A 12,386-nucleotide genomic window follows, 5' to 3' on the forward strand; every position below is an offset into this window, starting at 1 on the left:
CATCAAACGTTTCATTGTATAACTTGCTTTATCCCCATTGCTCTGGTACATATACCAGAGAGTTCACTAAACGCTGACGAAACAGTCATTGTAAACTGTAATCGCATACGAGGAGAAGCGAGTCGTCCTTCCATGGTATTAAATCTTGTTATTTTCAGAAAATGATAAAGGAGTCTTTATGCATTACAGGCTCTGCTTCATTTCACCAGCGACTTGACAAATTAGGAAAAATCTCCTCAGAATCACAGAATCATTAGTGCATTTTCCACTAATACTCAGGACAGATGACAGATTACTGTATGCTACAACACATTTCAATCAATAAGTGGGTCTGGAGCTGTGTCTGCCTTCTCTATCCAATTCAAAGAAACCGCAGATAGCATCGCAGAAATGCATTTGATTTAGCATATTTGTTCCTGATTATAAAAAAAGGTGTCTATAATAACATATTTTTTTTTCTTTTATTACTTAGTAATAATATTACAAACAACACCCATAAAATATTTGTTCCTTATTTTGTAACCGGTCGAGGGGAGGGAATTTATGCCTTAGTACCAAGTTGCACAGAGGGCATGTACCCAGGTGCCACTCATCACGGGGATGCCTGGTGGGAATAGAGTTTCTTCACACAGTGCGCAGGCGCCACAGCAGTAAGTCATGGCCCCCCGGCAAGAGAGATAAAGTTAGTAAGTAGTGAGTGAGTCAGTGTTTATGGGCAGAAATGGCACAGGCAGGCTGATTGGGGGTCAGAGCTGGCACAGACAAGGTGATTAGTGGGGCAGAGGTGGCACAGACAGGCAGATTAGGGGCAGAGCTGGCACAGACAGGCTGATTAGGGGGCAGAGCTGGCACAGACAAGGTGATTAGGGGGGCAGTGGTGGCACAGACAGGCTGATTAGGGGGGCAGAGGTGGCACAGTTAGGCTGCTAAATGGGTTCTGATGGACACAGGTTGTTTTAGGGGCAGAGGCCTACCACGTCAATGTCTGGCTTACTGTATAGTAATAGGGGTTATGATGCACTACTGTCAATGTCTGGCTCAGTGTATAGTGGTGAGAATTACGCTATACAGTAAATGTTATTTAAATGAATTTATTTTTCCAGATTTAATTTTTTTCTAGTTGACATACAGTTAAAAATTTGTAAAATAAATAATTATGATTTTTTGTGTGTGCAGGGGGTGCCACATGCAGGGTCTGCCCCGGGTGCCAAATACTATAGGTACATCCCTGGGGCATGCTACAACAAGGATTTTTTCAGTGCAAATGCTCTGAAAAAGAACCATTGTCTTATTTTCGAGGTCGTCTTCTAATCAGACCTGAAATAGAGGTCTGACTACAAGACTAAGATCTGGATCCCCCGCAGCGCTGCACGGGACCCTCCTCTCCGGCAGCCGGCTGGCTGAGTAATGTTTTTTATTTCACATGAATTAAAATAGATTTTGTTCCATATATATATATTTATTTATGTAAAGGTCTTTTATTTTAGAAAATAGAGTATACATTTGTAGCTGGGTGAGTTTTTTCATTTTACATAAATTAAATTTAAATTTACATTATAGACATTTTTCTCAGGAATAGAACTATAATTACACTGTAATAAATAATGCCCAAGAATTACACTTGATCTACACAAAACTATAGACCTTATCAATTTTGACCTGTTAGGTTGTTAGCGTGTTGGGAATCATGGGAGATGTAGTTCATTAATAGTGATTTGCTCTCTACCTTTATATCCGCCGGTGCCAGGTCCTGCTCTGAGAACACATTCATCACACCGCCAGCGACAGAGGAGTCGTTTCAGCTCACCTGCGTGACTGCGCTTTCCCATCGCACATAGCCAAATATAATGCATGATTAGAAGAAATTTCACCTATTTCTTTACGCATCATGCTGGGCCAGCTCATACCATCTCGCACAATTTGTTCTCCAGAGCTCGTCATCCACAATTTACAGTTTATTGAATACCCCATGCAAAAACCAGACTAAATCCCATTTTGTTTTCTACTTTGTCCTTTTGGTCTTCACGTGTAACTCTTTATATCATATCCTCCTTATATTTGCCGCTATGCACTTCTAATTAGCTTGCGTATGTTTTTTTTTTCCTTTTTAATATTTTTTACTTATTTTGTAACTCGTGGATGGAATGGAGTTTATATTTTATGCTTAGTTGAACAGAGGGCACGATTAAATATTTTATTAAAAAAAGTTTTGCTTTGCATTCAAAATATTGAATACATTCCTAGTTGACGATGTTTCTTCAACGTCTTGCAGTGGTACCAGGGTTTAGGAACATGTTAACCCCAGGTTACAACTTGCAATAGGCTTTTCGTTTATTCCGTGTTATATTTATTTTAATTTTATCTCACGTCTTATTATTTATTCTAAAAAATATGTGAAAAATATGTGAAAAATATATTTTATGAGAATTATCCAGTTTTTAAAAAAGTAATTTTTTGTATAAATAGTAAAACCATTTTCATTTTCTTTCATGCCACAGGAAAAGAAGTCCATCGATATCTAGAGACCAGAATCAAAGATACGACACAAGGGACGATCTAGGTGAACATTCACAGTATGCTCCATCAGACAGCGCCATGCCTAGGTCACCATCGGATTATTCTGACAGGCGACTGCAGCGGGGGCCTCAAATGTATGATGATCCTGAGCATGGTGACTACAGGAGAACCCGGCGGCGGTCTAACGAGTATATGGTAGACGAGGAAGACCTCCAGGACAGAGAAGAATATGAGAGACAGAGGAGAGAAGAGGAATACCAAGCAAGGTATAGAAGTGACCCTAATTTGGCCAGATACCCAGTTAAGCCACAACCTTATGAGGAGCAAATGCGAATCCATGCTGAGGTATCTAGGGCAAGACATGAAAGAAGGCACAGCGATGTTTCTTTGGCACACACAGAATTGGAGGAATCTCGTATGTCCATGTTGAGGCTTGAGAGGACACCAAGACAAAGGTCTGCATCTGAGCGTAGAGCAGCCATGGAAAGCCAACGTTCTTATTCTATAGAAAGAACTAGAGATGGTCAGGGGCCGAGTCCGGGTCGGCAAAGGACCTCAAACCATAGCCCCCCAACTCCTAGGAGGAGCCCTATACCTAACGATAGGGCAGAAATGAGGCGAACAGATTCATTGCGGAAGCAGCACCACCTAGATCCAAGTTCTGCTGTGAGGAAAACCAAAAGGGAAAAAATGGAAACCATGTTGCGGAATGATTCCTTAAGTTCAGACCAATCTGAATCTGTCCGACCACCACCCCCTAAGCCTCACAAAACAAAAAAAGCTGGTAAAATGCGTCAGATTTCACTGAGCAGCTCAGAAGAGGAGTTGGCATCTACACCAGACTACACAAGCTGCGATGATGTGGAGATTGAAAGTGAAAGTGTTAGTGAAAAAGGTAAGCGCATCAAGGTGCTATTTCTTATGGTGATTGACTATATAGACCCCAGACCGTACCATGCTCTCTGTTCTCGTATATTCTTACTTCTTCTCTTTTGGGCCAGCATAGAAAAAGATTTAAAGTCACATAAGCCTCCAGGACCTCAGAAGTAAAGGTCTCTTCTTCCATCCGAAACCTTTACATATTTTTCTGTGCTGGCACAAAAAAAGGTATGATATTCAAATAAAGACTACTTTCTCCTGTCTATAACTGGTTTTCTAGGTTTAAAAAGAGAAAAAGCCTTTAATAGTTTTAGTATATGGAAAACATATGATAATTGGAGAAGAGTACAGAACTATCATGTGTTCATCTCTCTTCCTAAATCTATTTTTGCCCCTTAGAAGCAGTCTTTCTTGTTCTCTTTTTTGGTTACTTTCTGCTGACATTAGTTTCCTGACTTCATTTCGCTCTTTGGCTGTTCTTCCATCCTGTCCTCCCTGATATGTAGCCGGCTACAGATTTTCCTCCTTGGTCACTTCCTTCTCCCTCGCTTGTCATGAAGATTTTCTTCTGGCTCCAGCTCCCTATCCCCAAATCTCACTATTTTTGGATTAGAGTGATTTGGATTACTTATTGCATTTTTTCCCTGCCACCTGCCAGTTTAACTCCTTCATGACTTTCACTTTGTGGCTTTTTTCATATAAAGAATGATAAGCCCAAGTGGCAATTAATTATGAGCGGCAACCACCTTTAGTTGGTGTTCTTGCCAACACAAGGAGGTTTATCTCCTTCGGGACGGCTGGGTCCCATGTTTGGGATCATCTCCACTAATCTCATATGAACTCTTTTGATTATGAGTTATTCTCACTAATAAGTATTTAATTCAATGCATTGAACCGAAAAAGTATGTTTTCTGCTTTGTGTCTGCTTTATGTGTTTATTATAGTTAACCCTTTCAGTAACATAAGGAGAAAGCATTGCATACAATCTATGAAGCGACGCTCTGTGTTTTTATATAACTGTACCTACTTTATTATATATTTTTGTTAAAGCACCAATGTTATGCGAAACCAGTTAGTGTTATTCATGGCAGCGAGCTATTTGTGATGATCAATTTTGACCAAAGAGATGTGGCCAGGGCATGATGGCGTTTCCTGACCCTCTAAGGTGGCAATTATCGTGTTTAATCAACCACTAGAGCTCTCATTAGAGACAAAGTACCATTAAAGACATTAAAAAGGTAACAATAACAAGTGAACAGTCCAAGAAGCGTGATATTGTTTTAGGGGAATATAATGGTGTTCTTATAGAAAAGCAGATGGTTAGATAGTGTTGTGTTGGCTGGTGGGTGTCTTTGTATGAGTGCGGCGGTCCTATGTAAAAATAATACGTATTTTAAAAGTACTGCAATCACGGCTGCGATCTGTCCCACAGTCCTGATACGTGCCTCTGAAGCCGAGGGTCTTTGATCTTTCAGCATTTGGAATTATAATCAAATCAAAAAGTAAAAATAATATGAGTAAAAGCAGCAAGAGTATCCCTGCTGTGTATGTTTCACAATCATGGATGTGAAGAGCAGCCGTTGCTATTAATGCTTTTTAATTTCCTTTATTACGACGGATATCCGTTTCATTAGTATTTCCGCCCTTCGCTGGGGTAAAAGTACCCAACCTACTGGTTTTATAAAATGATTACTGGCCATAAGCTCGTTTTTAGCTGGTTTGATGACTAGACGGCGCCCTTCTTGCATGTTTTGGCTAACGTTTGGGTTTGCATTTAAAGAGGAAGGACTTTATTTCTTCCTGATTAACCATCTGTAGGTTACATAAAATATGTAAAATGATGGATTTATGAGGTGAGATAACATGCCAGTACTGTAGATCCTATACTGCTCATCGTATCAAGGAAAAAAAACACACGTGGTTATGTATATGAAGCGACACTGGGGCAAAGTTTAAATTGGTCATATTGCCATAGCAACAAAAGGAATGGAGCAGTCAACAATGTCTGCCATCATGATACGACCTCCGTTTTAACCATTATCTATGTATAAGATCTAATGTTATACAATCTATAAGATATAAGATAAATTGGAAAAGCTACCAAGGCCCAGTAGGTACTCTCTGTGGGCCAAGGGTGGCAAACAACACACCCAAAGACCATATCTCACCCCTAAACCATTTTATCAGGCCTCCCAAGAACAAAGGCCGTTTATATATTATATATATATATTTTTTTTTAACTCCAATCTGAATGGAAAGGAAACTGGAAAATATGTTTGGGCGTAGGAATACAAAGACAAAAATATGTGGACACGGGAATAAATATGTGTCAGGAAGAAGGGAAATCGGGATGGTGGGAATGAATATATTGAATACATTTGAAGAAAAAAGGGAATAAGTTGGGAGGTATGTAGAGAATGAGGAAGATAGAAGCCAGGATACTGAGTGTATATATATATATATATTTATATATATATATACGGTCCCGACAATTATGTGCCTCCTGTTGGCTGTTCTGACAAACATTCACTTTATTGAAAACTCCCAACAGCTTTTGAGTATGGGGTAGACAGACAGACGACAGCATTAAAGTTTGTGCAGAATTCGGAATAAATATATGTCCTATTTGCACTATAGCCGTCATTTCCATTGTATTTATTTACGTTGTTGAAATGTATTCCAATAAAAGGGCTTTTCCTTGTGTTTGCGGCAAGCTGTCCGGGGATCTTACTCTGATTATTACTGTTACCAAGCAGCCAGCGCAGGGCCGCGATTTACGACCTTGAGGATAAGATAAGACATCGCCCTTATAAATGACACTCTTAAAGGCAAGGGAAGTTATCCATGATGTTCGCTCATTAATACCAAGGATGCAATTAAACTGACGGACAGTATTCATCTGAAATGAAATCACGCTTTGGCTAGGAAGTCAAACAAGCTAGGATTCCCTTAATGAGCAAAAAGATGAATTCCGGAAGCATGCTAGAGGTTTCTCGTTTAAGTATTGTTGTACCGTGCCTCGAACATTAAAGGGGCAGTTTAATGTCACCGACACCCCACAAAAGAAGAATACATTTTAAACTGCTCATTTTAATATACATTCTTCAAAACAAAAAAATAAAGCACTTGAATGCTGCAGCTGCCCTCCTCCATGGTCTGACAATTCTTGAAGCAGCTAATCAGTGGCAGGAAAGTGTTCCCATTGAAATGAATGCACGCAAAATAGCTGGATGGGGGATGGGACAAATGCATAGGGTTCCGCAGAATCCCCCCATGCATTTACAAAGGGAACACTGTGAATGTTTAAACGGACCCCATTGTCAAAATGTAAATTTTTAGCAACACATTGAAAACAAGTCAAAGTCTCAGTATTTAATAGAGAATATTAAACCCTGTCCTGCTAGGTTGCTTGCTCGATAACGTGCCATAAAACTTTGCTGACGTCAAAAAGAACCAAATCACCTGAACAGTGTTTACAATGAAAATAATGTACAGATTATGCAGCACCAAGACTTTAAGGACAGGTGCGTTTGCATATGGTGCTGAATTATGATAGCATCAGTAATAAAATCCAATTATTTTACTTGTTTTACTTTACTGAGAGGGTGGTACATAAGTGGAACAGCCTCCTAGCAGAAGTGGTAGAGACTAATACAATGTGGGGATTTAAGCATGCATGGTATAGGTATATGGCTATCCTGTATCTCAGATGAGACCAAGGACTGATTAATGTCTGGTTAATTATATGTTTCCGTGTGTGTGTGTGTGTGTGTGTGTGTGTATATATATATAATATAAATTGTTATGCTGTGTAATATCTAGAGAGCAGGTTGTAGGACTCGAAGATCCTGACCATCCAAAAGGAGTTAAACACTGTTACATTTTTAAGTGTTTTCATGTATTTTCCATAGTCGCTCCATATTATTATTATTGTTTTATATAGCGGCAACATATTCCGCAGTGCTGTACACAGGTAAACTGCACATAACAGTAATGCATAAAATAACTATTTGTGCTACATTTAGAAACTCAATCATAAAGCCAGCAGCCTTTTTCCCCATGTATCTAGTTTTTACCTTTTTATGTTTGGATTTACAAAATCATATATTTTGAGTCATGCATTTGCTATGAGTTTTAGTGTATAGAAGAGACATTTCTCAGTACAAGCCTTTACTTGGGTAATATCCCCAGACTATTGAAAAATCAAAGCACAAACCACGTTAGTTTTCACATATAAAAAGCCGTATTGTCTGCCCTAAAGCTAAACCTAACGAATATTTATTGTAGTCATTAAGATGCTATTAATAATTATAATTATTATTATAATATGTTTTATCGTATCACCAGGTGGGCCACGGCTCGTCCAATCATTGGATGATATCAGGGATGTTTTTCTGCTGATTCAGTGCTGGTGTTTGGTGCGTTCAATAATTGTTTTTCTTTAACGCAAACACTATGACCAAAATGCCATACCCCATTACGCTAATGTCATATTTTCCTGTTAATATTTAATTTAAAATGTATTGAAATTACGTTACTGGTCAACGATCCTGACAACAGTTTATTTTACCACTTTCAGGTAGGTAATTAGATGAAAAAAAAATAACATTGCATTCTTTCTGTGCCGAGAGGTTAATGAAGCATTGACGGCTTTATCGTGGAAAGGGTTAACGGTTATGGTGTTCTCCAGCTGAAAAATGCTGAAAAATGACACGTGTGTTGCCAGACTAGGGGTTAAATATACACGTGTGGACCTAGCGGTGCTGTGAATAAGACGCTGTGTGTGATGGGGCAATGTGTAATTGGCGTGTGACTGAATATTTATTGGACTCACTGATGTTGCTCCGGGTTGCCATGTTTTTAGCTAATAAGGGAAATTCATTTGTGTTGACAAAATAAGAAGATACCTCCCGCTGCTCTAAGAGAACGCTCTGATTGACTGACTCACCAGGACTGACTTAACATAGCGGAAGAAATATGTGATCATTCGTCTGCTTGTCATTTTCTTCAGAGTTAAGATCCTGAAGGAGGCATAAATGTCGTATTTGGGTTTTCAGTGTTTATTTCACGTCGTTGATCAGACATCGTTGGCTCTTAATCTGCACAAAGTTTCTTAAAAGTGTGGTTGACGTTTTGCAATCATTTGTGGAAGGGGGGAGCTCCGGGCTGCCAACCCTGGGAGGTTCCCAGATCGTAATGATGACATCACGGATAACCAACGTATGACATCACGCATAGTCTTCTATAAAATTATAGGGTCAGAACATTCACTACCTCCTTATGAAATTTGGCACAGCTTTATGACATAAAACGTAGCTTTCTAACAATATTATGTATGTTTTATGACATCACTCATAGAGCTCGTAGATAACCATCAGCCCTTAAACCAAACTTTCAATTAATTCTCAAAACATGTGGTCATCGTAAGACGCTCCACACCCCGGAGTCTCAGTAGGTCTGCTGGCATGCTTGGCCGCTGGAGGCGAGAACAGAACGCATGCGCTTTGGCGACGGGAGGAAGGGATGGTATCGTTTCCCCCAATTTACAATAAGATGCACGTTTGTACCTCTCCAAGCACCCATCTGACGGGAGGGGGTGGCAAATTCTTGCTGGGTGCCTCCAATCAGACCCAGAGTCCCCACCGTGTAAGATTAAGAAAGAAAATCGACAAACGCAATTGCAATGTGCTGTCGCTTTAACTACATCGTAGAGTCATTAGTCTCTGAAATGCAGCTTTTGTTATACACGGAAATCTCACTTTATATTGATGTATATCTGGGAGCCGCTCCACCTCCCCCACCCAGCCGCCCACTCAGCTCGGAAGCGTGGGCACAGCGGAGACCGCACCACTGCAGAAACCCCTCGCACTGCAGAGGAGATGATACATCGGCTCGCCGTTAAAAGGCAGCCGGCTTCCTGCCCCTCACCCCATCTTACACCGTGGCTATTACGCCCCAAACATTCTATATACTGGATATCGCAAATCAGGAGAGATGAAGAGCCGCAAACTGTGATGAACAAAAACAGATCTTAACAGACCTGTAAACAACGCATGTGAATCCTGATTATATTAATCACAGAATGGAGGCATATGTGAGATTTTAAAGGGACATTACAGCCCTCGTATACAGTTTCATGTGTTTTTTAACCCATTCTTGAAGGGATTTATCCACATTCCCTCTATATATTTTCCAGATTTTCCCGCTAACCACTTCTTTTGCTAACCAGTAACATTAACATACGTACACACAAACACATGCTAAAAGGCTTACTTAAGCACACACAAACTTATTAATAATAATGTTGAAAGGTAAATAAATCCTAATTGTAGTGACAGGCAATGTTCCATCTAATTTTTCTTAGTTGGCGTGCGCAGAAAATTTCTCTTGTGCAAACATTTTGAAAGGGCAAAAATTTTGTGCGCACAATATCCGCGCCGCATAAAGTTTCCAAAAAATATATAATTTTTTTCTTTTTTTGGGGGAAAAACTGTGCGCACAATTTTTGGACGTGTGCGCTCTCTTAAAAAGCTATGTGCGCGCGCACAAGCGCACAGCTTAGAGGGAACACTGGTGACAGGTCTCTTCATAATACAGCTCATAGGATGTGGCTATGTTGCTGGGAATGAAAGGGTTACTTTGGGTGTTCTAAAGGACTGGCCTCTGAATTCAAAAAGAAAGGCTGTTATTTTGAGGCTGTGTTTGTGTTGACCTTTTTTTTGGGGGGGGGGGGTCGTTCTGGGTGCTTGATCCCATGAGCACGCAGAGGATTTTGGGAATTGCGAGGTACATAAAGTAGATTTTTTACTCTTAGTTTTATGCTGGAGGTTCTTGTCTACATATTTGAGTATATGAAACGCATCACTGTGTATGATGTCACAAAGGCAGAAACTGTATTGTGAGATCATACCAACTTACAGCTCCCGGTGAAAATTACATCCAGAGTCATAAACAATTGAATAACAATAACCAAAAGTGTGTTTTGTTTCCTTCATTTATTGTGTGTTATTGGAAACAAGGGATCAGGAGTCACTATCTATCACTATCGGCCAGGGCATAGTCCATCCTTCAATTCATCCAGTCTGATGTCACAAAGGAAAAGCCAGACAGTCTGTTTCTACTGGATGAAGAGGAAATGTCCTCTGGATTCTGCAGAATTAATGGCGTCTTGAGGAGTTGGTAGCGGTGGAGATTTGATAGTAAATTCGGCCGGTACGGGGGAGTTAAACGTCTGCTTTCTATGTCCTCCCACTTGATGCTTTTAAAGAACGGATGCCGTCTGATGTTTCCTTTCATCCCGAGGCGACGCTTAGGGTTCTTCTTCAAGAGACGCTTCAAGATGTCCGTGGCGTTCTTGCTCAGCGTTTTGCAAAACCAAGGCCTGCCGAGGACAATATGTTGTAACTGTGTGCTCAAGCAATTGCCAGCATAGAAAGGTAAAGCTCCGTTCAGCATGTGGAAAAGCACGACCCCGAAGGACCACCAGTCCACGGCAGCACCATATGCTTTCAGGAGAAGTACTTCAGGGGCCATGTACATAAATGTGCCGCAATGTTGTGTGATCCGTGCGGTTCCAAAAACATTTTCTGCTGCAAGACCAAAATCGCAGATCTTTACATGGCCCTCTCTGTCGAGCAAGATGTTGTCTGGCTTCAGGTCCTGATGCAATATTCCCCGGGAGTGGAGGAACTGGACACCACACACCATTTCTGCAGAATAAAAGGCAGTTGCCGTCTCAGTGAAGGAGCCCACCCTATTCAGAAATGACTCGAAGCTCCCTCCAGGCATATACTCCATAATAAGTACAGCGCAGGTCTCTGTTTGGAAGGCTGCGTATCCATGGCACAGGAATGGGCTGCCCCGAGCCACCTCCAGGATCCTCCTCTCTTTTAATATGTTCAGAGGTTTCATGGCTTTCTTCTGGATGATCTTAAGCGCTACCGGGGAATCCCTGGCACGGACAGAAGCCAACACAACCTTTCCAAAGCCACCTTCTCCCAGCACTGAATGGAAGGTAAAGCCAGTGACTGACATGGGGAGAGGGGTGGTAAGTCTTTCAGCAGGCGCGTTACTTTCCTCTTCGCTCCCGCTTCTTTTGATAGAAACCTCTCCCATGCTCTGCATTTGTTGATCCGGGGGTTCAAGTGCTTTTTGATCCCCCTGCTGGTCCAGATTACGGCCATCACCACTTTCATTAGCAGTACCGCTTCTCCTCTCTTTATCCCTACATTTTTCTTTCTCTGTACTGCGATTTTCTTCCTTTCTTTCGAGTACCACGACTCTACTTGCCAAGTTCTCCGAGTTTTTATCTCTCCTCTTACTCCCTCTTACAGTGTTTATGAAAGCTGATCTTACACTTTTGCAAAATGTTCTCAGCTTTCTGGGGCAGCATCTCTTTAAACCCCACCTAAATCCAGAAAAGAGACAGCAATCCTCCCCAGAGGTCGGTTCGCTTTTCTTCTCCATGATGGTTTGAAATAGTTGGTAACAACACTTTAAGTTAGCTATGGAATAGCAGCACCTTGAAGTGTCGAGCGCCCAACTGCACCAAAGGGAAAGAGGGAGCGGCTTGCAGCTTTATAGGCACACCCTCTGTGATGTCACAGAACCCTGTGATGTCACGGAACCCTGTGATGTCATAGACACCTGTGATGTCACAATTCACTGACCAGGCCGTGGAACAATTAGGGTACTGCACTGCCGGTTTGCTGTGACAATAACCAAGAATTTTGTTTCTTGTATAGATTTCAGTTTATTATTGCTATTTATTTATTATTTTATGTATTTCACTTGAAGCACAAACAGAGCTTAGGTTTGGTAACAGCTGATATCCGCTGTTTATTAAAACGGTTATTAATAATTCACAATCACAGAAGAAGAGTACAACGTTCAAGTAGAAAACTGACAATATGGAGGTTTTTTTAAAAAAAACCAATCTGTAAATAATCCAATCTTGATCTGTAACGCATTACAAAGTTACATGTTTATAT

The 12,386-nt window shown here is 40.8% G+C and overlaps 1 protein-coding gene across 3 annotated transcripts in view; it reads left to right on the top strand.

Moving 5' to 3' along the window:
- RIMS2 (regulating synaptic membrane exocytosis 2) overlaps positions 1-12,386 on the top strand; it is a 257,498-nt gene that overhangs the window by 114,322 nt on the left and 130,790 nt on the right. For all 3 annotated transcript variants that reach the window (XM_053467729.1, XM_053467731.1, XM_053467730.1), the window contains one exon: positions 2,499-3,412. In XM_053467729.1, coding sequence (XP_053323704.1) covers positions 2,499-3,412 — 914 coding nt within the window. The remainder of the gene's footprint in view (positions 1-2,498; positions 3,413-12,386) is intronic.

Source organism: Spea bombifrons, chromosome 5, assembly GCF_027358695.1.
Source record: "Spea bombifrons isolate aSpeBom1 chromosome 5, aSpeBom1.2.pri, whole genome shotgun sequence".
NCBI classification, from domain to species: domain Eukaryota; kingdom Metazoa; phylum Chordata; class Amphibia; order Anura; family Pelobatidae; genus Spea; species Spea bombifrons.